This window comes from Grammomys surdaster, unplaced genomic scaffold (assembly GCF_004785775.1).
Source record: "Grammomys surdaster isolate TR1022 unplaced genomic scaffold, NIH_TR_1.0 129, whole genome shotgun sequence".
In the NCBI taxonomy this organism is placed as follows: domain Eukaryota; kingdom Metazoa; phylum Chordata; class Mammalia; order Rodentia; family Muridae; genus Grammomys; species Grammomys surdaster.
In genome coordinates, this window is record NW_021604587.1 from 15,203,351 (window position 1) to 15,227,138 (window position 23,788).

General features: G+C 42.8%; 1 protein-coding gene across 1 annotated transcript in view; it reads left to right on the forward strand.

Moving 5' to 3' along the window:
• Window positions 1–17,335: 17,335 nt before the first annotated feature.
• The window catches only part of Fermt1 (fermitin family member 1), a 38,062-nt gene continuing 31,609 nt past the window's right edge, over window positions 17,336–23,788 (forward strand). The window contains exons 1-3 of the mRNA XM_028755441.1: window positions 17,336–17,498; window positions 19,574–19,807; window positions 22,892–23,038. Of these exons, the coding sequence (XP_028611274.1) occupies window positions 17,348–17,498; window positions 19,574–19,807; window positions 22,892–23,038 (532 nt within the window). The 5' untranslated portion in view covers window positions 17,336–17,347. The remainder of the gene's footprint in view (window positions 17,499–19,573; window positions 19,808–22,891; window positions 23,039–23,788) is intronic.

The following is a 23,788-nucleotide window of genomic DNA, read 5'->3' on the forward strand; positions in this document are numbered from 1 at the left end:
TCTCTCTCTCTCTCTCTCTCTCTCTCTCTCTCTCTCTCTCTCTCTCTGCTTGTGGCAAAGCATGTCAATAGGTGCTGCTATCCACAAGCTGACCAACACTGAAACCAAAACTCAAGTGTGTGTGGTATGTTTTGCTGAAGCCCTTAGATCAGGAAGATGGAGAAAGAGGCCACAAAGAGGAAAAGCCCTATGTGTTCATGATCAAGATGTTGCCTTAACCACCAAAGGTTCTATCTCTCTAAGAACTCTGAGAAACCTTGAGTTGTCTTGCCTGAAGACAAGAAAGTTAGAGTATTTATCCACCAACTCTGTCCTCTCTTATCTTCAGATAGGTCTTAATTTCCTCTAGCATTTCGGTTTGCATTGCCTTTAAGCCAAGAAATCCAGCTAGATGCCTTTTCAAAGATCTACACACTGTCTATGGTAGTAAAAGACGTATTTTTCATCTATTTTGTCATTGTGGCATAATGACTTAGAGAAATGATTTAAAGAAGAAACAATTCATTGGTCACAAAATTTGAGAGGTTTTGCTATAGAACCAGTTGGTTTCATTGCTGTGGGCCTGTGGTAAAGCTAAACACCATGGAGGAAGTACATAGCAGAGGCAAGCTACTCACCTCACAGTAAGCAGAAAGGGAGACCAAGGAAGGCATGTGCAACAAGACAAAACCCTAGAACACATTCCCAGTGACCTACTTCCAATTAAGTCCTACCACCAAATGTTTCTACCACATCCAGACAATGCCATCAAATTATGAATCTATCAGTGGAATAATCCATTAATTAAGTCAGGCTCACCAGCTGAGACCAAAACAGATGAGAGTGAGGCTCACTGAGGGAACACTCCATAGTCAAACCATAACATAGTGGTCATAAGGGAAGGGAGGTGACAAGGGAATACAGTTGTCTTACTTTCTTATTGCTATGATAAAATATCATGACCAAATGGAACTTGAGAAGGAAAGGGTTTATTTCATCTTACAACTTCTAGGTCACACTCTTTCATTGAAGGAAGTCAGGACAGGAACTGAAGGCAGGAAGCTGGAGGCAGGAATGGATACAGGGATCATGGAAGAATGCAGCTTACTGTCTTGCTCCCCATGGCTTGCTCAGTCTGCTTTCATCTGCCATTCAGGACCACCTGCCCAGTGTCTGGGGCCTCTGACATCAATCACTAATCGAGAAAATAGCCGACAGAACTTGTCTACAGGTGATCTAATGGAGGCACTTTCTCAATCGATATCCCTATCCCAACTAACTCTAACATGTATGAATCTGACATAAAACAAGAACATAGCAGCAGTCTACCATGCTGTCCTTCAGTTTCCCTGACTTCTCTTTATTCATACACCTTGAGTAGACAGACATAGGATGAGAGGGATCTAAGAGTCAGAATGGAAGAGATCGGGAAAGTTCTACATTATATAGCAGGCTAGGGTAAAAGCTGAACAGAAATTAGAAAATGCTTATTGGCACTTCCAGTCTGAAGGATCTAAGTGCAGTCCATGAATCAAATGTAACTTAAATATCCATGAATGAGTCACAAGGCCATGACCTACCAATATGGGTTGGTTCCAAAGCATCTCCTGCCTTTGCTGCCCTCAACCAGTCTCCTCATTGACAATAGCATCTCTACTGTTTCAAGAGACACAAATATATTCAAATTTCAAATATATTCTCAAATATATTCTCATGGATAGGTATATACAATAATGTGGGCATCCTGCTATTTGCTCCTGGGAGATAGACTGAGTGTCATTTTAAGAGAAATTTAGAGACCAGGGTGTTCTCTTCCCACCATGTGAAATGAAAGGAAGGCAGCCATCTACAGCGCAGAAGGATCTCACCAACACTCAGTACCACACTTAGAGCCCGTTGGCCTGTTAAAATGATTTTATGCTGTTTTAAGCCACAAGATTATGGTGTCTTTTTTTTTATATAACAGCCCAGCCTAGCTAAGATGCCTTCTTTATTTCTTCAGCTCTTCATATTTGCTGACAACATCAGGCATGCCTCGAGTTATAGCTATATCATCGTCAGTTCTGAATCCATTGTCATATACACATCCTCGCTCAGGGTGTCTGTGTCTCCTCCTCTTACATGCCACTCTGAGTGTGCACCACTGTCTTTTGTGCCCTTCCTCCAGCCTTGAGCAGGCCCAAGACTTTATTTACCATAAGAGACCAGATAATAGGACCTAGGTGGAACTAACCACCTTGGCTGCATATCAATAGACACCTAGGTGGAGTCACCCATCTTGGCTGCACTTAGATCCTGCTACAGGAACTTGAAAGAACTGCCCCTGGGCTTGCCTTAAGACATCTCAGGCCGTGACCCGTGACCAAGAACGGATTATCCCACCCATCTCACCTGGCTGAAACTAGGAAGGGTTCGGGCGGGGTCTTCCCCTTTAAATTGAAAGTTTAAAATTAAACCATTGAGCCTTGATCAGAGTACTTTGTCTTGGCTTCATCTTTTCTCACTCTCCATCCCCCCTTTCGTTCCCAGCCCTCTTTCCAGGTAAACCAGTTCGACTCGTGGCCGCAAGCAGCTACAGTCCTTCTCTTAGATGTCTCTCCCCATTCATGTTCAAACTTAAATATGTATTAAAATTCTTTCTTAATAAAATTGTCTTCTAAATAAACTATCATTTTGAATTGAGATCTACCCAATGCCAGTATACCTTGATTATTCCTATAAAGACTCTACTCCCAAATAAGGTCACATTAACAAGTACTGAGAGCAAAGACTTCAACACAGCTTTTGGAGGGACTCAATTGACTCTATTAACAGAAAAGAAGCTTGAAAACATATTGAGCTCACTCACCCCAAGACAGTATCCTGGATGAGCTCCTAGACCTCTGATTCACCTTAGTTCTCATGCTTTCCAAAGTCTACTGGGGAAATTTCCCTTGATTCTGTGGACCATACCCCATATACTTACCATAGACTTCATTGTTTCTACTCTTTAAAGGTTTATACTATCCATTAAAGGTACCATCCTAACATTTGGATCCAACCCTCTCTAAGACATTGAGGTTGAATATATTTCAACCCCCATCCCCAACACCTTTCCCACATCCCTTTCTCCAATAAAACTTGAAGAGTGATATTGGCAAGAAAATGTGAGGGGTTCCTTGGTCAGTCTAGGTAAAAACGAAGGATGGTCAGTGCTAATTGTCTACTTGACAAATCCAAGAGTCACTTGGAAGGAGGACCTTTGTGCATATCTGTGGGGGACTGCCTTGATTGTGTGAAATAAGGCAGGATGCTGGACAGTGTAAGAGTGAATAAGGGTAAGCTGAACATCAAGCAAGCATCTAGTCATTGCTTGTTTTCCCTTCTGAGTTTGGTCATAATGTAACCAAGTTTCCTCAAGCTCCTGCCACTGTGACCTCCCTGCCATGACAGGCTATATAAGATGGAACTGTGAGCTGGAATGAACCCTTTCTCCTTTAAGTTGCTTTTGTTAAGAGTATTTCATCACAGCAACAGAAGAGAAGTGAGACCATTCCTACCCATATTTTTTTGAATTAATGATTCTTTCCCTCTATTTTCAGTACAAGAGTTGATGTTCACCTTTCAGACCTTATTGAATCTTCACCCTAAAATTATCATAGAGTTATTATGAAAATTAAAGTAGAGGAGGTGTGTGAAGTTGAACATGAACCACCAAGTATTCATAATGCTAAAGCCATTTCTTTAATTGAGGAGTCTCAAACAGTAAAGTTTTAGATTCAGAAAAACCCTCTGATTAATAACCACCTCCTTGGCATGGTTTGCTTTCTTTGAGGAACATTTCTATTCTCTGAAGCTACATTTTCTTCATGTTTGCCTGCTCTGTTGTCATTCTTCTTCACCAGAAGGCATGTTCCAAGGAGGTAAGGACCTGACTTCACTCACTCCTCCATCCCATGGTGTCTCCAGATAGAACTGAGTCAGCTAAGAGAAACATAGAAGGCTCCTGTGCCAACCCCTGCCCCCATCCCTCCCAAAAAATGTAACAAAGGAAGCCATTGAAGAGAATTCTTTAAAATTGTGATAAGGATGCTGAAATGCAGCTCTCTACAGTAGTGGGCTGCTGCTGGCAGGGGTGGAGTGGGGAAGGACTCACTTTTCTTTTAGGGTCTGATCACCAGGAGTTTGAGTATGCTCCGGGTACTACATGGACAACACAATTGGACTCAGGCTTGTTTGTTTGTTTGTTTGTTTGTTTGTTTGTTTAATCTTTGGAGAGGGAGCAGGGAAGGGACACAAGGGTAGAGGAGCAGTCCTGGGAGGACTGGGAAGTAAGGGTGATCAGAATGACGTATCTGAGATTCCCAAATGATTAGTTTTTTAAAAAGGAAGGCAATAAGTAAGTGTATAAAGAAATGCACGGGTGAAATGAGCTCCAAATATACTACACTGTTAGCATAGTAGACAATTTACTTTAATCGGTTTTGATTTCTCTTCAGTGATGTAAAGATAGGGTAGGAGTGGTGGCTCACACCTGTCATCCCCACACTAGAAAGATGGAGGTAAAAGAGTCACTACCAGTTTGAGACCAGCTTTATTACATAGTGGATTCCAGGCCTGGGTTACACAGTGAGACCCTATTTTAAAAACTCAAAAATGAGAATATAGATGATTTTTAAAATCTACCAAGTTAGATTATTACAGGAATTAAGATGCACTAATCCTGATTAGTCAAATGTAGCCTGCTTTGGCTTCACCTGGAAGCTTGCTAAAATAAAACATCCGAGCTCTAACCAACACTCTCAACCAATGAGAATTTTCATTGTAACAAAATCCCCCAAGTACCTGAGATGCATGTTACATTTGAATATCTCTGGGCTAAGGTATCTGAGAATGTTAAGTATAAGGCTATAAATGCATGTGTTAATATATTTTCAGTTGTCTGGCATACATCCCTACTATCTCACTTATGTGTCCAATGAGAAAACCTCGGTCCTAGCAGAGCACTTAAGAGAGTACACATATTTGGTACAAGACAGTGCTTTGTAGCAATAAGCAATAATAGTTTGGAGCTCTGACATGGTACTGGAGAGATCGTGTGAATAACCTTTTGGGTAAGAAATTTGGTAATCATACAAAAACCCTTTAGCATATAATCTTTGATATAATCTAGGTGTGTGGATTCATCATGTGGAAGTCCTTAATCACACACAGAAATTTAGCACAGAATTATGTTGAGAGAAAATAAAAATTATCCAAAATAGTGGGTTCAATGAATTAAATAAATTTAGATATCTAACAATGTTTGCATTGACAATCACATTAAGCAACATGTTAGACAAGCAAGAATGATGTTCTATAACAAGATAAAAGTATTCTTATCATTTACTCTTCTATCCTGTGGGTATAGGGAGAAGGAGCATATTTTTCTGTCCATGGATGAAAGTGAGGGCGGCTTTTGTGAGACATACAGGCTTTGTTATGTCCTGGAAAGTGTTCTAGAAGCAACTGCTTATTGAAAGCAATCTCAATTTTTGTAAGATGTAGTCCAGTTTCACATAATAAAACATCAATCTTGGGACAGTTAAAGTTTCTCCTTCCTGTTGTTGCTCAAGACATTGGTTCACAGAGCTACATCTTGATGGAGAGGGACAGCAGATTATACACATGAAAAGCTGGAAATGATGGAGAACATGGAAAGGACAGTCTAAACAAAGGTAGGGCAATGAGGTGCTTCTCAATGATTACCAGAAGCTGGTGGCAGCTGGGCCTTCACAGCAACAAAGTCTCAGACTCTCCCAGAAATGTGCACAAGTAGTGCTGCTTGTGAGTGCAGACCCTGAGCTGCTGGGAGATTTGTAACTTAGATATGAATAAGTTCTAATCTTGAATTTACTACTTAGAAACTAGGTAACCAGGGTTGAGTTGCCTATCTTCCTTAAGCTTCAATCTCCTCATTTGCATAATGATGTTTTCTTGGAGTATAAAGATTGATGACAGCTTGGCACTGTGCCTGTGACACAAAAAGTTCTTCCCAAATGCTGCTGTGCTAACAGCTGCCCAATGACCCAGAACACCCACAGTGGCCAAGTACCAGAAGCAGCTGTGCAATTTGTACCAAGGATTTGGTGCACCTGCCTCATCCAACTAGAGGAAGCACATTCAGAACAATGATGCCAGGGAGGCACCGTTGGCATCTTTGGGAACCACAGAACTAGGTTCAAAATGGGATCCGAAGAAAGGATCCCTTGTCTTCAGCAAAGAGCTACTGACAAGGACTTCAGACTACAGGGCATTTTAAACATACACTGTGCGTGCAGTGGTCACATGAATTCCTTAGGTCCTTAAAACACTGTTGCTAACCAGGGCTTCAGATGTTTATACCATCTTGACTTTAAATAAAGTGGTAGTTTCTTTCTTTTCAGCCCAAATTATAGGGTTCTCAGTCAGCTTGGACCTCAAGTTGCATATACGCTTTCCTAGCAAAGGGCAGTTTCTCTCATCTTTTTGTCAGATGTTGGGTCTGGCCTTGGTTTATCCGCTTTAGTAATTGTGGTGGTTTGAAGGAGACAACCCCCATAGTCTTGGGTATGTGAACATTTGGTCCCCAATTGGTGGTGCTGTTTGGAGAGGATCAGTAGGCCTTGTTGGAAGAAGTGTGTCACTGAAGGTGGGTATTGAGAATTTAAAGATTCTGCCACTTCCAGTTTGCTCTTTTTCTTACTTACAGTTCAAGATCTGAACCCTCACTTCCTGTTCCTGTCACCATGCTTTCACTCTGCATTTATGGACTCTAACCCTCTGGAAGCTTAAGCCCAAGTCAACTCTTCTGTAAGTTGACTTGGTCATGTTGTTTTATCACAGCAGTAAAAAAAAAAAAAGAAGGAAAAAAAGGAAAAAAAAAGGTAGCTAATACACCAATCTCTGCTGCTACAGGCAAGAAATAATCAATATGAACCAACATTCTAAATGCCCCTTACCATGTTCCCGAATATTACTGTTTCTCTCAGCTTGCAATATGCATCTCAAATATCACATAGGCCACTACTCTAGATACAGCAACTAGAAAAAGTAAATCTTCCTAGACGCCTATTAATAAATAATGGATGATAAAATATGTACCTGTATGGAAGAGAATATTATTCAGCTATAAAAAATAAAGTGAAATTCACAGAAAAATGGATATAATTGGAAAAAATTACTCTAAGCAAAGTAACCTGGCCCAGAAGTACCACATGGTCTTTCTTATGCAGATCCTTGCTTTGAGTATTAAGATTTATGTGTCTAATTTGGAGTGTCTATAGAAGTCAGGAAGTTAGAAAGGATTCACAGTGGGGTGGGGCTTCTAAGGAAGTTAGAGATAGCACAACACACATGATATAGAAAAAGGAGGAGAAATACTGGGGGTTAATGTGTTAAATGAGGATGAAGTGAAGTGGAAGAAAGACAAGATAGAGGGAATACTGAGGGTGGAATGGCTTAAATCAGTAGTGGGGATGGAGGAGAAGAAAGGGTAAGGGTTAACCAAATGAAGAGTATATGTAAATTCAAAAACATATAAGCTAATTTAAAATATTCGAGGGGACTTTGGATTGAGGACTTACCTTGTATGGACAGACAATACTGCTCCTAGACACCATGTGTTATTCATTAAAAATCGGTGGCGGATGTGGGATACCTCCCTATGTGCTATTGATCAGGGAAGTTCCAGAGCTCCTCAAAATAATGCAGCAATTGCTGTTCCTATTGGTTATCTACCAGAATTAGAAAGACCATATAGCTAAAGACATCACACACTTTGCTTGTCAGACATATAAAAATAAGGCTAGGAACCTTCCCCCCTGCTGGATAACTTCTATAGTGTTGGAATGTACTATTCAGGCCACTGGTTGAGAAGAGTCATCAAGTCTTACCCATGGTGGACTCTATATGTCAGGCACAATGTGCCCACTGAGACAAAAGAAGCTTGGAAGTTTCAAGGGTACAAATGACGGGTTGGATTTGAGGTCCACACCCCGGAGAGAATTCATTTCTGATGCTATAAACGTGATCAAAACACTGTGGTTCCAGGGTCACAGGCCTTGGAGGAACCCACCACTGTTGTCTTGCTAACTGAACACACTGTCAAGCTGCTTTCCAAATGTCTACGTTTATATCCATCTGTCAGTGCTACTCTCAGCCTTGGCCAACCAAAGTTCCTTCTTCAGTGGGTGGCGGTTAACTGCAGGGATTCATAACTGGTCAAAGTGATAAGAATATGTAACTGTTGAGCATTCAGCCCTTGAAGAAGAACCATATCAACTCCCAAGACTCAGGGAACACCACAGAAGAGAGTGTCACAAGAATGGAAGAGCAGAGGGAGAGACATTATGAAATGCTGTCTTCTGCCATTGATGCAGTCACTGCACTCATGAAGTCTTAGAGCTGTGGTTCACTGCACAAGGCCTGTACGAGCTCAAGACCTGGTCACCATTCCATCATGGATAGGAGAAGGGCGTACGAAGTCAGACTTCTAGCTGAGGAGCTACTGGAAGTTGATGATAGCTGGGAGCTGGAGGAGTCTTTTTTTTTTTTTTGAGGAGTATAGCCACAGGCAAATTGCCCATGATAAGTAACACCATACCCTTACAAATATTTTATATTTATACCCATACACACACGCACACGCACACACACAGTTTGAGCAAGAGTATAATAGGAGCCATCACTTTCCAGTCTGAAACGTTTGTCCCACCTCCTCTGCCATTAGCCTTACTTCTAAGTGCCACATTTTGTATCAGGTACAAATAACAGAATCCACCATGGCTATTTGAGCAGAAAAATAATTAAGCATTAAATGCAGCATCTTTGAGTACAGCAAGGAAGGGTTGGAACTAGACATCAACGCCTGGTCATGCTTTGGGACTGACTGGAGGAAGATGTGGCTGCATCTGACCTCGGCTTCAGTGTACATCACTGATGGCACTGCATAACTCCCACCAAGTTAGTCACTGCCACCATCAGGAGGGAGAAAACCCCCAGCACATACTGCCTTCTCACCTTCCTGTCTTCCACATCACAAGTCTTACCTGTTGGTGCGCAGCTGAATGAAAAGGCGTTATGTCAGCCTGGAGCATAGCTGCACAAGCAATTAGGGGATGCGAGTTATAACTTCTAAACTGTGACAGAATCAAGGGAGTTTCCACAAATATTATATGAGAGTTTTCAAGGATGGGAAGCAGCCCTGAAAATGTCTGCAGTTTACTACAGTCAACAAGACATTCTAAAGGGAGAAAAGCAAAAGGTATAATGTTGATGTGTCTGGAATCTTGTCATTTGCTTAAGTAGTTTCTAGAGAACCAGGTAACTATTATCTCCAGGGAAGGAAAACTTATAATCAGGGGTTGGAAGAAGACTTAATTATCTCTGTATGTTCTGACTATGACAACAGTGCAAAAGGGAGTAAGAGATGGCCCCTGAGAGAGAGGAAGAACAACAGCCATGTTTCTGTGAGTGGCTGTAGCATGGCATTTGTGGAATGCCTTGTTATTCCCTTTATCTTCATCCAGAGCCTGCAGATGCATGAGACACGCTCTTTCCACTATGGCAAGGGCAACATTTTAGAACTTACCTGAGCATAGAAAGTGCTGGTGGAAAGGATTCCATTGATTTAAAAATAAATAAATAAACTTCATCTTTACAAAGAATGAACATGCTTTCTGTACAGCTGAAGCCACTACCTTTGTACCTACCTGTACCTGATGTACTACCTGTGTATATCCCAAGAACTCTGTGAAAATAAAAATATTATGTATCTGCTACATTTCTTACTTAGTTGCCAGACTTTTTAGTATTTTTAAGCTAAAATCTATTTTTTTAAAGATTTATTTTATGTGAGTATACTGTTGCTGTCTTCAGACACACCAGAAGAGGGCATCAGATCTCATTACAGATGGTTGTGAGCCACCATGTGGTTGCTAGGACTTGAACTCAGGATATCTGGAGGAGCAATCATTTCTCTTAACTCCTGAGCCATCTCTCCAGCCCCCAGATAAAATACAGATGAATTGTTAGTAATTGACTTCTGAGGCTCAGAAGGCACCAAAGTGGTACAGTCTACTGTTGTTCTTGGTTACCCACCAGAACTACATGGTAAAACCCTATTGCTGAAAACACCACACACTTTTGTTGCAAAACCAAGAAGTCAAATGGGAAATGACCTAGAAACTTCTTTCTCCCTGGCTAGTAATGGAAGGCACAACACAGGCTTTGGGGGAAGGAAAGTCACCAACAGTCTTGTCCAGCTATAGTTGCCACACTCTACAGTAGCAGAAAGCCAGGCAAGATGAATGCACCAGTACAGTAGTGGCATGAAAGTTAGGGGAGCAACCACCCACTTAAATCTGCTCCACTGGATGGATCTCAAGTTTGATACAGTCAACCTGAACAAAAGTCCATGGCTAGGGACACTTTGAAGGAATACACCACTGCTATTTTGTTAAATGAACATGCTGTCAAGCTACTTTCTAATTATTCCTGTTTTTACTGAAAATTAGTGCTGTTCGCAGCCCTGGTCAGAGATGCTTCTGTTTAATGCAGAAGCTCATACTGAGTCAAAATGATGAGCATAAGTGACTGCTGAGTGATGAGCCCTGAGAGGTGCAGCTATGCCCCACCCCCTGCAGGGATCAGGAAACAGCAGAAAGTGGGTAGAAAGAACATAAGAGCTAGACTGAGCAGAGGAAGGCTATAAAATGCCATCTTCTGAATACGGCACAGTCATGCAGCTCATGAGCTCACAGCAGCTATGACTACATGAGTGCATGCAAGCAGCCCTGGTTAACCTCAGCATGTCATGACAGAGAGAGAGAGAGAGAGAGAGAGAGAGAGAGAGAGAGAGAGAGGGAGAGGGAGAGGGAGAGGGAGAGGGAGAGAGAGAGAGAGAGAAGGAAGGAGGGAAAGAGAGACAGAGACAGAGAGACAGAGACATAGAGAGAGACAGAGACACAGAGAGAGGCAGAGAGACAGAGAGAGACAGAGAGACAGAGAGAGACAGGGAGACAGAGAGACAGAGAGAGACAGAGAGAATAGGTGAAAATAGTAGAGTAGCTTGCTAGGAAGGAGGGGTCTGGTAGACGTGAGAGGGTGATAGGACAGGTAGCTGTGGCCCGAACACATTACACACACGGGGAAGTTGTCGAAGACAGTAAGGAAATAAGTCATCTTCCTTCTGAAGCCACACCTCCACTCTATACACCTGGCAGAACTGGACATCTCTATTTCCTATTCCTCCACGTCTAACTTAGACTTTGAAGATAAGCCACTGTGTGTTTTCAGTTTGCATTACCACATCCAGGTCCACATCTAGCTAACACAGTGACTAAGGAAATACAAAGGCAAATTAAGTTCACTGCTGATTAATATGCATTCGTTAATTAAATGAAAGACTCAGCGTTGATTCTGCTTGTGTTTTAAAAGAGAGGAAGGAGGTAGATGTGTATGTGTGTGTGTAGGTGGGTGGGTGGGGGCATATGTGGGTGTGAGTGTGTGTATGTGAGTACGGGTGTGTATATGTATATAAGTGTGTATGAGTATGTTTGTATATATGTGGGTGTGTGTATGTGTACATGGGTGTGTGGAAGGGTGTGAAATGCTGAAGTCCAGAATGCACTTTCTAATCCACTTTGTACTCGTGATCTCCGCCCATTTCATAAAACTTAAAATAACCAAGTGATAAGTAAAATGTTACATCACAAGTCTAGGATACATACTATAAAAGAAAATCACAGATATATTTAACCAAACAAGACAGACACGGAATAATATTTCTATTCCATTTAAATGAACTGCAATGACTGCAAAACCCTTCTGAGAAGGGTGGCTATTTTTTTTTTATCATTGCTGAACACTCAGTGGTTCAGAAGCAACAAGCATTGTTTTATGTTTGGGGTCTGAACATATTCCCTTGTTGCTGAGCACAGCAGCCAGCCAGCTGCACTATCATGAGGGGGAAAACACTGTTCTCTGGTAAGCCTTGCTACCAAACTATATTTGGTAACTGTGTATTAAATTCATTTCTACTTCAAGATCCTGTCAACCTACAGTGAGCTTTTGGAGATGTGGTTTATATAGATGTCAAGGAGCACCTATATAAATTTTTTAAATAACAGCAAAGAAGATACCTAAAAGCTGCTGGTTGCTTTAATACAATCCAGAGGGATTCTTCAGTACAATTTTCTTTAGTATAAGTTTAGTGTAATTTTCAGTGGGATAGAAAATCCGCACTAGTACTAAAAGAGTCATTAATCTTCTAAGGTCACACTGCAGACCTTGAACCTGTACAGGCTCAGTTCTAATTGGCCAGGAGCAGACTCCTCAGAAAGCAGGTCAGTAAAAGCACACTGTCTGCCCAAGGTCTGGTGACAGCCCCATCCCTATGGCTGACTGTACTAAGTTAGGAACTTCCCCTGTTTCAGTCAGGGTTCCTATTGCTTTGATGAAACACCATTACCAAAAGCACGTTGGAGAGGAAAGGGGTTATTTTGCTTACACTTCTTTATCTCAGTTCATCATGAAAGGAAGTCAGGTCGGGAACACTACATTACCACCCCAACACCTCACTATCGCCACTACCCCAACACCCCCATCAGTTCCACAACTCTAACACTCCACCCTACCACCCCACCCCCGCTCTTGGGCAGAAACCTGGAGGAGTGTGGCTCAGCCTGCCTTCTTGTAGAACCCAAGACCACTAGCCCAGGGGTGGTCTCACATACAATGGGCTGGCATGTCCCACATCAATCACTGCTTAAGGAAATGCTCTACAGGCTTGCCTACAGTCAGATCTTATGGAGGCAATTTCATAGACGTTACCTCCTCGGATGACTCTGGCTTGTCAAGCTGACATAAAAGTAGCCAGCGCTTCCCCTAAATTCTTAATCATTTTATTCGTAACATTTCTTCTGTGCGTGCAGGGAAAGGAACTCAGGGACAAGTGTTCTGCCACTGAGCTGCACCCTCCGCCCTTAAGACCCTGCATTTGTTGATAAAGTTCAAGTGATATCTATTAGGTATTGGGGCTAGAATGTAGAGTGCTGTGTGTCAAGAAAGCTCTGTACCACCGAGCTTTTAATTCAAATGTAAAAGGCTTGTAAGCCAAAACGATTCCTAAAAATAGCGGTGTTAGAACAAAACAAAAACCAAAGATTCAACTTTAAATTTCAGAATATTTTCGATTTAAGGAGTTAATGACAGAGTCACCTCATTGGTACACATACGTACCCGAGCTCTGAGGCATGATGCATAAAGTTTCCCAAGGAGTGGCTGCCACCCAGCCTCTACTCATTTCCAGTTGAAGAACTATTGTTTTCTTAACCACTGTATCCCCAGAGCCCCGCCCCAGGCCTGGCACAGTAAACATTCAACCAAATGTATGCTGCCCAGGGGGAGGGGGGAGTTCGACAGGCTGTGGTAATTACCCAAAGTCGCCCACACTTCCTGGGCGGGCAGCTGTCTGGAGAATACTTCCAACAGGAAAATAACAGATGACTGCCTGGGGTGAGCCACTCCAGGAGTGGTCTAGCCTTTGGCTTGGAGCTTGGTCTGATCAGAGGGGGGCTTCCTCCTGGCATGCCTCACCTTTTTTGAAGATTGACATCACCCTCTTACTCAGAGGTGACTCGCCTCTCTGTGCATGCCACCTGTCTGGTCAGGTTTGCTCCAGAACTCTGCATAGGTAGACAGTTGCAGACAGGAAGGGATTCTCCCTGGCCCCGGGTATCAGTGACGAATTTACCTAAGGGGCAGGAAAAACGACTGGGCCTTGGGTCCTTGGCCAGTACTGGAGAGCTTCAGGATACCCAGAACGCTGGAGGCGTCCAGGAAAAGCCATATAAAAGTGGAGGCGGGAGGGGTGGAGTGTGTTCCAGGCTGCTTGGCTCCTGCCTGGAGCAGCCCTGCGGCTCCCTTCAACCCTTATTGTATCTGCAGCCTTCTCCTACTCAGAGCCAGAGCAAGACCTAGCAGGCTGGGCTGGACGTGCCCCCGCCTGCCCGCCGCACTAGCCTGCACCGCGACGCAGCGGCCCCGGGACCCGGACCGTGCTTGGGCGCTGGGCGGCTGGCTCCAGGAGCTCGTACTGGCTGTCGCGAGGTCCCCGCAACGTCACTAGACCTGCTGTACCTTTGTGCGGTCCCGCGAGACCCCTGCTCGCTCAAGGCGGCCTCTGGGGACGCAGCTGTCCACGTGCGGGCTGCAGACTGGACGCCGCGGACTCCATAGCAGGTGAGCTCTCCGGCTGCGGAGCCGGGATCGCCAGGTTGGAACCTGCACTGCGGGGACTTGGGACCCCTGTCCCCTTTCTTTTCTGTAACTCTGTGCAGTTAAATGGTTGTTGAATTGAAATAATTTTGTCTGGAGGTGATCACCTTCTCGGGCCCAGGAATCTGACCGTGCACAGGAACACTTGTATTCAGCGCGGGCTGCTTTCGTTAATAGGGAAAGGGCAGGTGTCTGGGTACCTAAGACCCTGCGACACCCTCCAAAATCGTAAGTCCGGGTTATATTCCGGGCTTTCTTCCCTCTATTTTCTTCCCTATATTCTCTTTCAATCGGGGCGGAGCGACCTTCACCAGGGAAGGTAAATCCTACGTGCCTTGTTGCCTCCTATTTTGGTCTCCGTGGGTGAGCTTCCACCGGCTGAAGTTTGTTCCACAAGTAACAACTTGTTGAGGATGAGAACCTCAGGCCAAAATGAAGGCGCGGAGAGATAGGAAAGGAATGTGGGAAAACCAGGTCGTCTTCATTTTAAGAAGAATTCTCATTGTAAGGGATCTTTCCATTTTCTATACAAATGGAGTTAATCCGATCAGGAAAACTAAGGACCCTGTGTCCTTTGTTTTAAAATTGACCCTGAAGGCCCAGAAAATGAGCAAAACTAAATCATCTTTTAAAAATAAAGTTATTTATTTATGTACAAAACATTATTTGAAACTCAGCCTCCAATATATATATAATTTTGGAGATTTCAAGGCTCTTCCATGTCGCGTTGACGGTGAAGAGGCTGTTTTTATTGTCTCTTCTCTGCTGATCTGTTTGTAAAAATGATTGACGTTGTTAAAAGATAGAATGCATTCGTGTGTTAAGAGTTTTCTCTCCTGTTGTTGCAAAATCGCCAAGGACTGTTCTCAGAGTGACGGATAAGTTTAGAGTAAAGGGGGATGATTTATGTTTGGGTTCCCCCACTGAACTTAGTGTGATTTGCAGTAAGATCCTACCATCCTCATCCCCGGTTTCCTCGTTTTTAAATGGGTGTTGGTGAGAGAGAAGGCTCTGAGGCACAGAAATGCTGCAGGCTGATGAGGGGAGCCAGCATTCCGGCCAGTTCAATCAGTAACCGCAAGCGGAGGGCCTCTGTGTTGAGAGGCCCCCCATTGCATCCTTGTACTGCTCCTTGGGATACCTCTGGTTATAAAGCATTCTTGAGCTCTTGGATTTGACTCAAACACCTTAAACCTGTCCTAAGCACATTCAAATGTTCAAAAGTAGATCTTTGGATTTGTGGTAGTGAATATATCTAGTGCGTTTTTGAAATTCACTTAGGGCTTACAGATATACCATCTGAGATGAACACGTGGCATGGAGTGACATTGGTGGTTTAATTAGCCATTGTTACGAAGGCAGTGCCCCTCACACACCACACTATTACCATCTCAGCTTCATATGGGTCTGCTAGTTGACGCAGGGACTGAGTCCTGCATCTACTTTTTCACTTGCCTGTTGTGAGGCAGAGTGAGCCCCAGAAGCTGGCTGGGTCTCAGAGTATGAGACTGGGTGTCATGGTTAGGAGTGCTGTCTTGGGAATGTTAGTCCAGTAGGTCCCTCGAGATAGACCTTATGAAGCATGGGCTTTGTCTCATACGTTGTCTTGCATAGGGACATGATAGCGTCCTTACAGTCATTTAAGTGCCTTTATTTAAAATCTTTTTAAAGGCCCAAATTAGCAACATCATTTGAGCCAATATCTCAAGTTTTGCTGAAGTTCTGCCTGCTTTGGATTCTGATTTTCCCAAAACCACAAGATCATAACAGTCTGGGTTATATTTGTTTTGTTTGTGTTTGTTTGTTTGTTTTGCCTTTTAGCACCTCCAGTTAGGAGAAAACTGTGTGTTTAAACTCCCTACTCTATCTTAAAGACTAAATTTTGGCCTGCCACTCATGTTTGGGTTTTGTTTGTTTAGTTGGTTGGGTTTTTTGGGGTTTGTTGTTGTTGTTGTTTTCTCTTTTGCCACCAGTATATCCGAAACCTTCGTGGAGTCAAGACCTGTCAGGCCAGCCCTTGGGAGGCTGAGGCAAGAGGATTGCAAGGTGGAGGCCATAGAGTGACCTTGTCTCAAAAAAAAAAAAAAAAAAAAAATTTACCTTGTGCTTTAAAAGAGTGACTTCCTTCCCAGCACTTGGGAGGCAGAGGCAGGCGGATTTCTGAGTTCGAGGCCAGCCTGGTCTACAGAGTGAGTTCCAGGACAGCCAGGCTGCACAGAGAAACCCTATCTCGAAAAACCAAAAAAAAAAAAAAAAAAAAGAGTGACTTCCTTTGGGTGGGGGCTATATAGCTCAGTGCTAAGATCATTTGACTAGAATGCATAAGGCCCTGGGTCAGACACCCTAACACTATAGAAATAAAACAGTAGCTTAATTAAATCAAACACACATACACAACAATTATTATTGTCCTATGCCTATGTCATCATACACATTAAGGTAAGATAATGATTGATATGCAGTTATTTTGCTGAGTTTTTATTTTAGGGTTCTCATACCAGAAGACGCCACTATTACTAGGAGGAGTATAATAACACTGATCTATGAGAGATACTTAAGAGGATCTCAGTGGGAAATGGTTTTAGTGGAAAGCTTCTTAAAATTGAGTTTACTGAAGTATATTTTGCATACCACAAAATGTGTTGAACTGTTACATTAAAATCTGTACATTTTATCACACACAAACTATATTTCAGTCAATATGGAAGATCCCAATACCTTTCAAGATCTCATGGAAGGTTGCCATGGTTTATTGTGTTTTGTCAAAATAGATCAGAGAAAGTCAAGAAAAACTAGTAGAAAGGGAAAACCAAGATTGATATGGACAAAAAATACATACCCCAGTAAAGAAAATAAAATAATAGAACTTTAGATAGTTGGGATTATTTTTATAAGTCTCTTAATACAATTAGGATCCTAATTTAATATCTAGGTATCAGGAACCTTACAGAATTCTTTGAACAAGAATCTAAAATTAAAATATAAAAATGAAAAGCAATGGCTTTTCTCCGAGAACCTGCTGCCACCTTCCACTGTCCCCTGCCATTCTGATCTTTCTCTTTTGTCCCTGAAGACACCTGCCTGGGCCACAATGCTGTCATCTGGTGACTTTACATCTGCATCCTGGGAGCTTGTGGTCCGAGTTGACCATGCACATGAAGAGCAGCAGACAGAGGTCACGCTGAGGGTGTCTGGGGACCTGCATATTGGGGGTGTGATGCTCAAGCTTGTGGAACAGATGAGTAAGTCATTCCTTCTCCAGGGTCTTTCTGTGTTTGAACCCCTCAGTGTTACCTCCCCCGTCCATTATGTTCCATGGCGGGCCCTAGATTTCCTGACAGCATGTTCCTCTTCCCACCTCTAGTCTCTCCCAGGAAGAGAAAGAGGGAACTGTGTAAGAGCTTTACAATGGATCCAGCCAACTTTGTAAAAGCTCAAAATATGATGGAAAACTATATTAGAATATATGTGTGTGCGTCTGTGTCTGTGTGTGTGTGTATCAAAAAGGTATAATGCCATACACCCACAAGGTCAAGGCTCATCCCACCAGACACCCACAGAGATCATAGGTGACATGGCATTGACTACAGAGTCCATTCTTTGTAAATACTTGATAATTTCATGCTAAGCTCAGCCTGCTGTCAATGTGTCATTTTACCCTTGTCCACCAACAAAGAGAAGTCTTCTTCTGGACTTAGAGTTTAGCATTTTGTTGTCTATTTCTTCAAGGCCTTGGGTGTTGGCTTCTCATTTTGCTGTTTTTGACTTCATATAAATAGGCTCATAAAGAATATATGCTTATATAGCTGCTTTCTTTGATTTAATTTTATGTTTGAAAGAAATCTATATTGTTGCATATAGTTTGGGTTCATCTAATTTTGTTGCTAAATAATATTTGATTGTATGAACCTACCACAATTTACCCACTTATCCCTTAATGAACATTTTCATTATTTTCATTTTCACTTCATATTGGTAGTAGAATATAGTATCTCTTGATAAACATTAATTTTGAGGATTGGATTAGTTCATTTCTTTGTTGTTATAATAAAAATACCTGAGACTAGGTGACTGTAAAGAAAAAAGGGTTATTTTGGCACGTGGTTCTGGCCAAAGGGCTAGGGACTACATCTGATGACATCTGAAGACTGAAAGGCTCTCAAGACAGAGTGAGGTATCGTGTAGCAAGGAGTATGTGTGTGGCAGGAGGGGGATGCATAAGTGCGTGCGTTTGTATGAGTATCTCTACCTGGGTTCTCCTGCTTTGTTGTCATGGTAACAGATTTGACAGAAGGGCTGCATTTTAATGGTCATACTTAATCCTACATACTTTCCAAAGGCTCCACCTCCCAATACTGAGGTCAGATTAAAGTTTCACCTTCTTCATCCCTAGTTCTAATCAACCCTCAACTCATAAAGCCTTGGGAGATTCTCAAGCCAGAATCCAATCACAGCAGATATATTCTATGCCACAGAGAACAATTACTGACCCATTACCTTCCAAAATAATCTGATGCTTCTACTAAGAGCACTGAGAGAAAGGCTTTCTAATTCAAGAAGAGGCAGAGTTCCCTGAGAGAAAAAATAACAAGTAGATTAAAATGTTGATGTCTCTCGAGGCCAGCCTGGTCTACCAAGTGAGTTCCAAGACATCCAGGGCTACACAGACAAACTCTGTCTCAAGACTCCCCTATCAACACTTTAAAAAAGAAAAAAAAAAGGTTGATGTCTCCTAATTTAGCAAAATGAAAGATTGAACTGACTTCACACTGACAAAAAGAAATCTCACCTTTGATACTAATGCTGAAGGAAGTCTGGATGTGGATGCCCACACTGAGGGGGAGACTGCAGCTCTGACATCAGCACGGGTGCTCTGCACACTGCATGTATAAAACTGCTAGAGGAGATGGACACGGCTGAGAAGAATGAACTGTCAGCTTTCTGTGTTCTGTGTGGCCTGTGGGGACCGTCACTGTTCCCTTGTGATCCAGTAGTACAAGAATTAATTTCTATAAGAGACTATGGTTGATTAAGCAGTCAAGATTGATGCATAGAGGGCTTGGGAGTGTGCTTTAGCATTCATTAGAACAGAAGTTTTGTTTGGTTTTCACAATACTTAAAGGTAAATAACAGTAGAGTTCAGACGCCATTTGTTCCCCATCCCTCCTTTGGAAGGAAGCTAAGAACTATAGAGCCTTGAACCATAAAAAGAGATTTTAAGCTAAAGGTTAGTGCTTCACCCGCCTCGAATAGACTGGGGTGTCTGCAACCTGCATGCTCGGCTTCCTCTCATAAACTGTGTTCTCCACTTGTGCAGACATAGCCCAAGACTGGTCAGATTATGCTCTGTGGTGGGAGCAGAAGCGCTGCTGGCTTCTGAAAACGCACTGGACCCTGGACAAGTGTGGCGTCCAGGCTGATGCGAAGCTTCTCTTCACCCCTCAGCATAAGATGCTTCGCCTTCGCCTACCCAACGCCAAGACCGTGCGGCTGCGCGTCAGCTTTTCGGCTGTGGTGTTTAAGGCTGTCGCTGATATCTGCAAAGTGCTGAGTGAGTTCCCCGTCGGGCCACTGTGCCCTTTAGACTCTTGGCAAAGGAAGACCGGAAAATTACTTGTGCTTTCTGCCCGCCTCAAGCCTTTGCTGGAGAACCCTTCTTTACAAGGAAGTAAACTCCCATACCCAGGACAGAGCACTGTAGCCCTTCAAGTGGAATGAGAGGAAAGGAATGCTATTTGCATAAATCATTTCCACAAACTTATAATTAGTTGCTCAAATACATTTGTAAGTAGAAGTGGCCATATTATGCGTGCCACTTCAAACTTGTTTCTCCAAACTCCACTCAGATTTTTAAGACAAAGGAATGAGAGTCCTGTTAAATCTTTTATTATGACACACTGTGTGGTCTCTATCTTTGGGATGATGGCACTACACACTTTAATTCCTTCACTAGTACTTGGCTCCTGTAAATAATGACAAAAGTTATTTAAGAAGCTTAAACAGAAAAGCATTCTTTGGGAAGAGAGCTTAGTAAGTACAGCGTTTGCCTTATCAATCCCCAGAAACCATGTTTTTACAAAGATGAACATGGTGGTATACACTTGTAAGCCCAGCAATGAGGAGGCAGAGACAGGTGCATCTCTGGGATTCACTGGCCAGCTAGCCTGCCCTACTTGGCAAAGTCCAGGCCAGTGAAAGACCCAATCTCAATAAAACAAGGTGGATGGCTCCTGAGGAATGACACCAAGGATGTCTGTGCACACAAGTGCACATGTGCCTGAAAACACACAAACATCTACATATGTACTATACACACCTGCACACAAAACATTTATGAATAGAGGGCTAATCTTATTTTTGTTTGGTTTTTTAAATATGATCTTATGAAGCCAAAGCTTATCTCAAATGTGTGATCCTCTTGCCTCAGCCTAAAACACACTAGGATTACCAGCATGTGCCACCAGGTTTACCTGATGAATTGGTGTCTCGTGGTATAGCATCACAGAGACAACACTACTCTGACTATTTTTTTTCTTTATGATACACCATAGAAACGGGGACCCTTGTACTGTGAGTGGTTCTTATTTCCTACATTTTTAAATGTGTGGGTATCTTCTTTGGTACCAAGAATATTAAATATCACCCAGCATGTGAACACAGAATACTATGTCTCACTGAGTATCCCCTCTCCCCTGTTAAACTATGAGTTGCTTCATTCATTCATTCATTCATTCAACAAATGCTTGTTGAGCCCTGTGGTACAGCGGGCAGTATAGTGTATGGCTGATACTGTGGTGAAGATCATGGGCATCTGGCCCTTTGAAACAGATAGTCAGCAAACAGACAAGGAAACGTAGAGCACGTTAAAGTGGGTCGGGAGGTAGAGGAAAGGAAGGAAGGTGTTCACAGGTTTAGGAGTGTCCATGTTAGACATGAAGGGTCCTGATGGCCTGAAACAGGATTAGGTCAGAAACACTAACTCTGCATATCAATGTCCAGCACACACTGGCTGCTCAGTGGCTGTTTAGTGAACCATTCAGTACATGGAATATTCCATCGGGGAGCCCCAGTTCCTAGAGTGTCCCTGACATGTGGTAGGCAAATGAGAAGCAAAAGGACACGTTGTTGTTCTTGTGGTTGGTAGTATTCTAGTGAGGGTTCCAACATCACATAACAGACCAAATGAAAAGACCTTTTCCACACCATGAAGGGACCAGGTGACACATCACAGTTAAGGGCAAGCATTCAGCTGCTGTCCTCTCTAACTGTGGCTTTGAAGACACATTAAGAGAGAGCTCTGCCCAGCATCTCTAATCACGGCTCTTACATCTATCACCACTGGCTCAGATCAATTTAGCAGTATGGCGGTTTCCCCTGAGAAACAGAAGAGGCACAGATCTTCAGTGGAGTTTTGCTTTCTTATTTTATGTTTAATGCTTACTCTATAATATTTAAGTTATCAGATGTATATAAGATGGTCCCAGGTGTGTTTGTAACCTGATGGTCAGACATCTTGACTGATGGAGAGAAAGCTGCATTGCTCAGATCTCTGAGCACCAAGCAGTTTGTGAACTGACTGGATGAAAGGATTTAGGAGAGAAGGTACCAGAGCCCTTAAAGCAGCCACTTCCTTGGATTATAGCTGAAACTAAGGCTGCTCAGTGAGTTATCAGCAGCTCTGACTATAATTGCACTGTTGGATGAGTCAAGAAAGGGTTATCACAGCTTGGTTTCTTCAAAAGCCAACTCTGAGATAAGGAATCTAGAACTTCGGTCCTCCTGATGCCAGGATGTACTGTGTGGAAGAGAGATTGTAGACACTCAGATTCCAGTAAGAGTGTCACAGTGTAGGCAGCCAGGACCCTGAGAGGCAGTGTAGACAGCCTCGGCTGTTCCAGGAGGGTGAAGGTACCGAAGAAGGACCCTACCACTGAAGGCTCCTCTCACGTGGACTGTCAGAGGTGCGAAGTACAGAGCATGGCTAGCAGGCAGCACAAGCTCTTGACAGATACCCACGTGCTCTCAAACTACTGGGAGTCAGGTTGACACACATTGAAATGATGGAGACTCAGAAGGCAAAACAGAACACAAGGACACCTCCAAGGGATGGCAGGAAATGATGGCCATTGAGTAGGGAAAGAAAGATTGCACAGTCAACGGTCCACATATCAAAAAAGGATGTTAGGGCCATTTGTGGTTTTTTACAAACCAGAGTGGGGGCCAGGGAGGAAGGAAAATAGGGAAAAATCAGTCACTCACGGATAACATTAAGAGCTGCACAGCACTGACAGTGCTTGGAGCTGGCTGGCAAGCCTGCAGTGAAGGCATGATACCATCCCCTTTGCTCTGTGTGCATTTGAAATAACTTCATCACAGGTTAAAACACAAACTAGACTAGAAGTTTCACTAGTCTGAACCTCCTACCATTGTTTGCTATCCTTATCCAACTTGGGGGTCTTAGTTCCTTTTCTCCTCTTTCACACTAGATGCAGTGGGTTCCATTTGCGGACAAGATCTCCCCAGCCTGACGGAGGCCTGTCAAATACACAGAACAGCCATGAGTCTCAGAAGGGATTCTTTTTCTTTTTAGTTCTCTTGCTTTTTTTTTTTCAGTTGTTACTTTGTTTTATTTCAGATATCAGAAGACCAGAAGAACTTTCATTGCTAAAGCCTTCCAGTGACTATTGTAAAAAGAAAAAGAAGAAAGAAAAAAATAGTAAAGAGCCAGTGATTGAAGACGTCCTGAACCTAGAAAGTTCTTCAACAAGCTCAGGTTCCCCAGGTAAGGGGCTGCTGTTTCAGCTTCTGACTGTAGACCCCAAAGAAAAACCCCTATCTCACCTCCCCCAACCCCTCCCCCTCTGCCTCTCACATCAGTTTGGGAACTGACTGGATAAAAGAGTCTAAAGGAACCACACCAGGACCCTTGAAGCAACAAAGGGGATCTCTGTGTCTCCCCCTCTTCCTTTCTCTTTCCCCTCCCTCTCTTCAAGCAAAGAAGGATCAACTGACAAGTTGAGGAGGGAATATCTCATTAAGTTTAAGGGGGTTTTAAATTTAGACTCTTACAAAGGTATGCTTAGTAACTCATGGTTTTGGTTGTGTATCATATGTTGTAAAATGCAAGTATGTATAGCCATGAATTGTGAGTGAAAAAGTAAATTTTAGAAAGAAGGCAATTCAGAACATTCAAATATATTTCTCTTTTTCTGGGTTGTCTTTGTGTGACTCTTTCTTAAGCATGTTTTCATTGGCTTGTACAGGGAAGGCAGGTAACGATTCTGAGAAGATATATCCTTTCTTCCCATATCAAAACAACTTCACTAGCTTTCTTGTAATATCAGGGGCTTTCTTGTATAATGTATTCCAATGCAAAGAATAAAAAGTGGATTTGAGCAGTGTTCAGAGTTAGAATCAGGTAAGCAGTTACTGTGTTCTTAAAAGTAGAAAACACAGCCCTTTGCTGTCTGGGACATTTTGTATCTGTGTTCTCGGTTCCCTAATGGCACCAGAAGATAAGAGGACTTTGAAT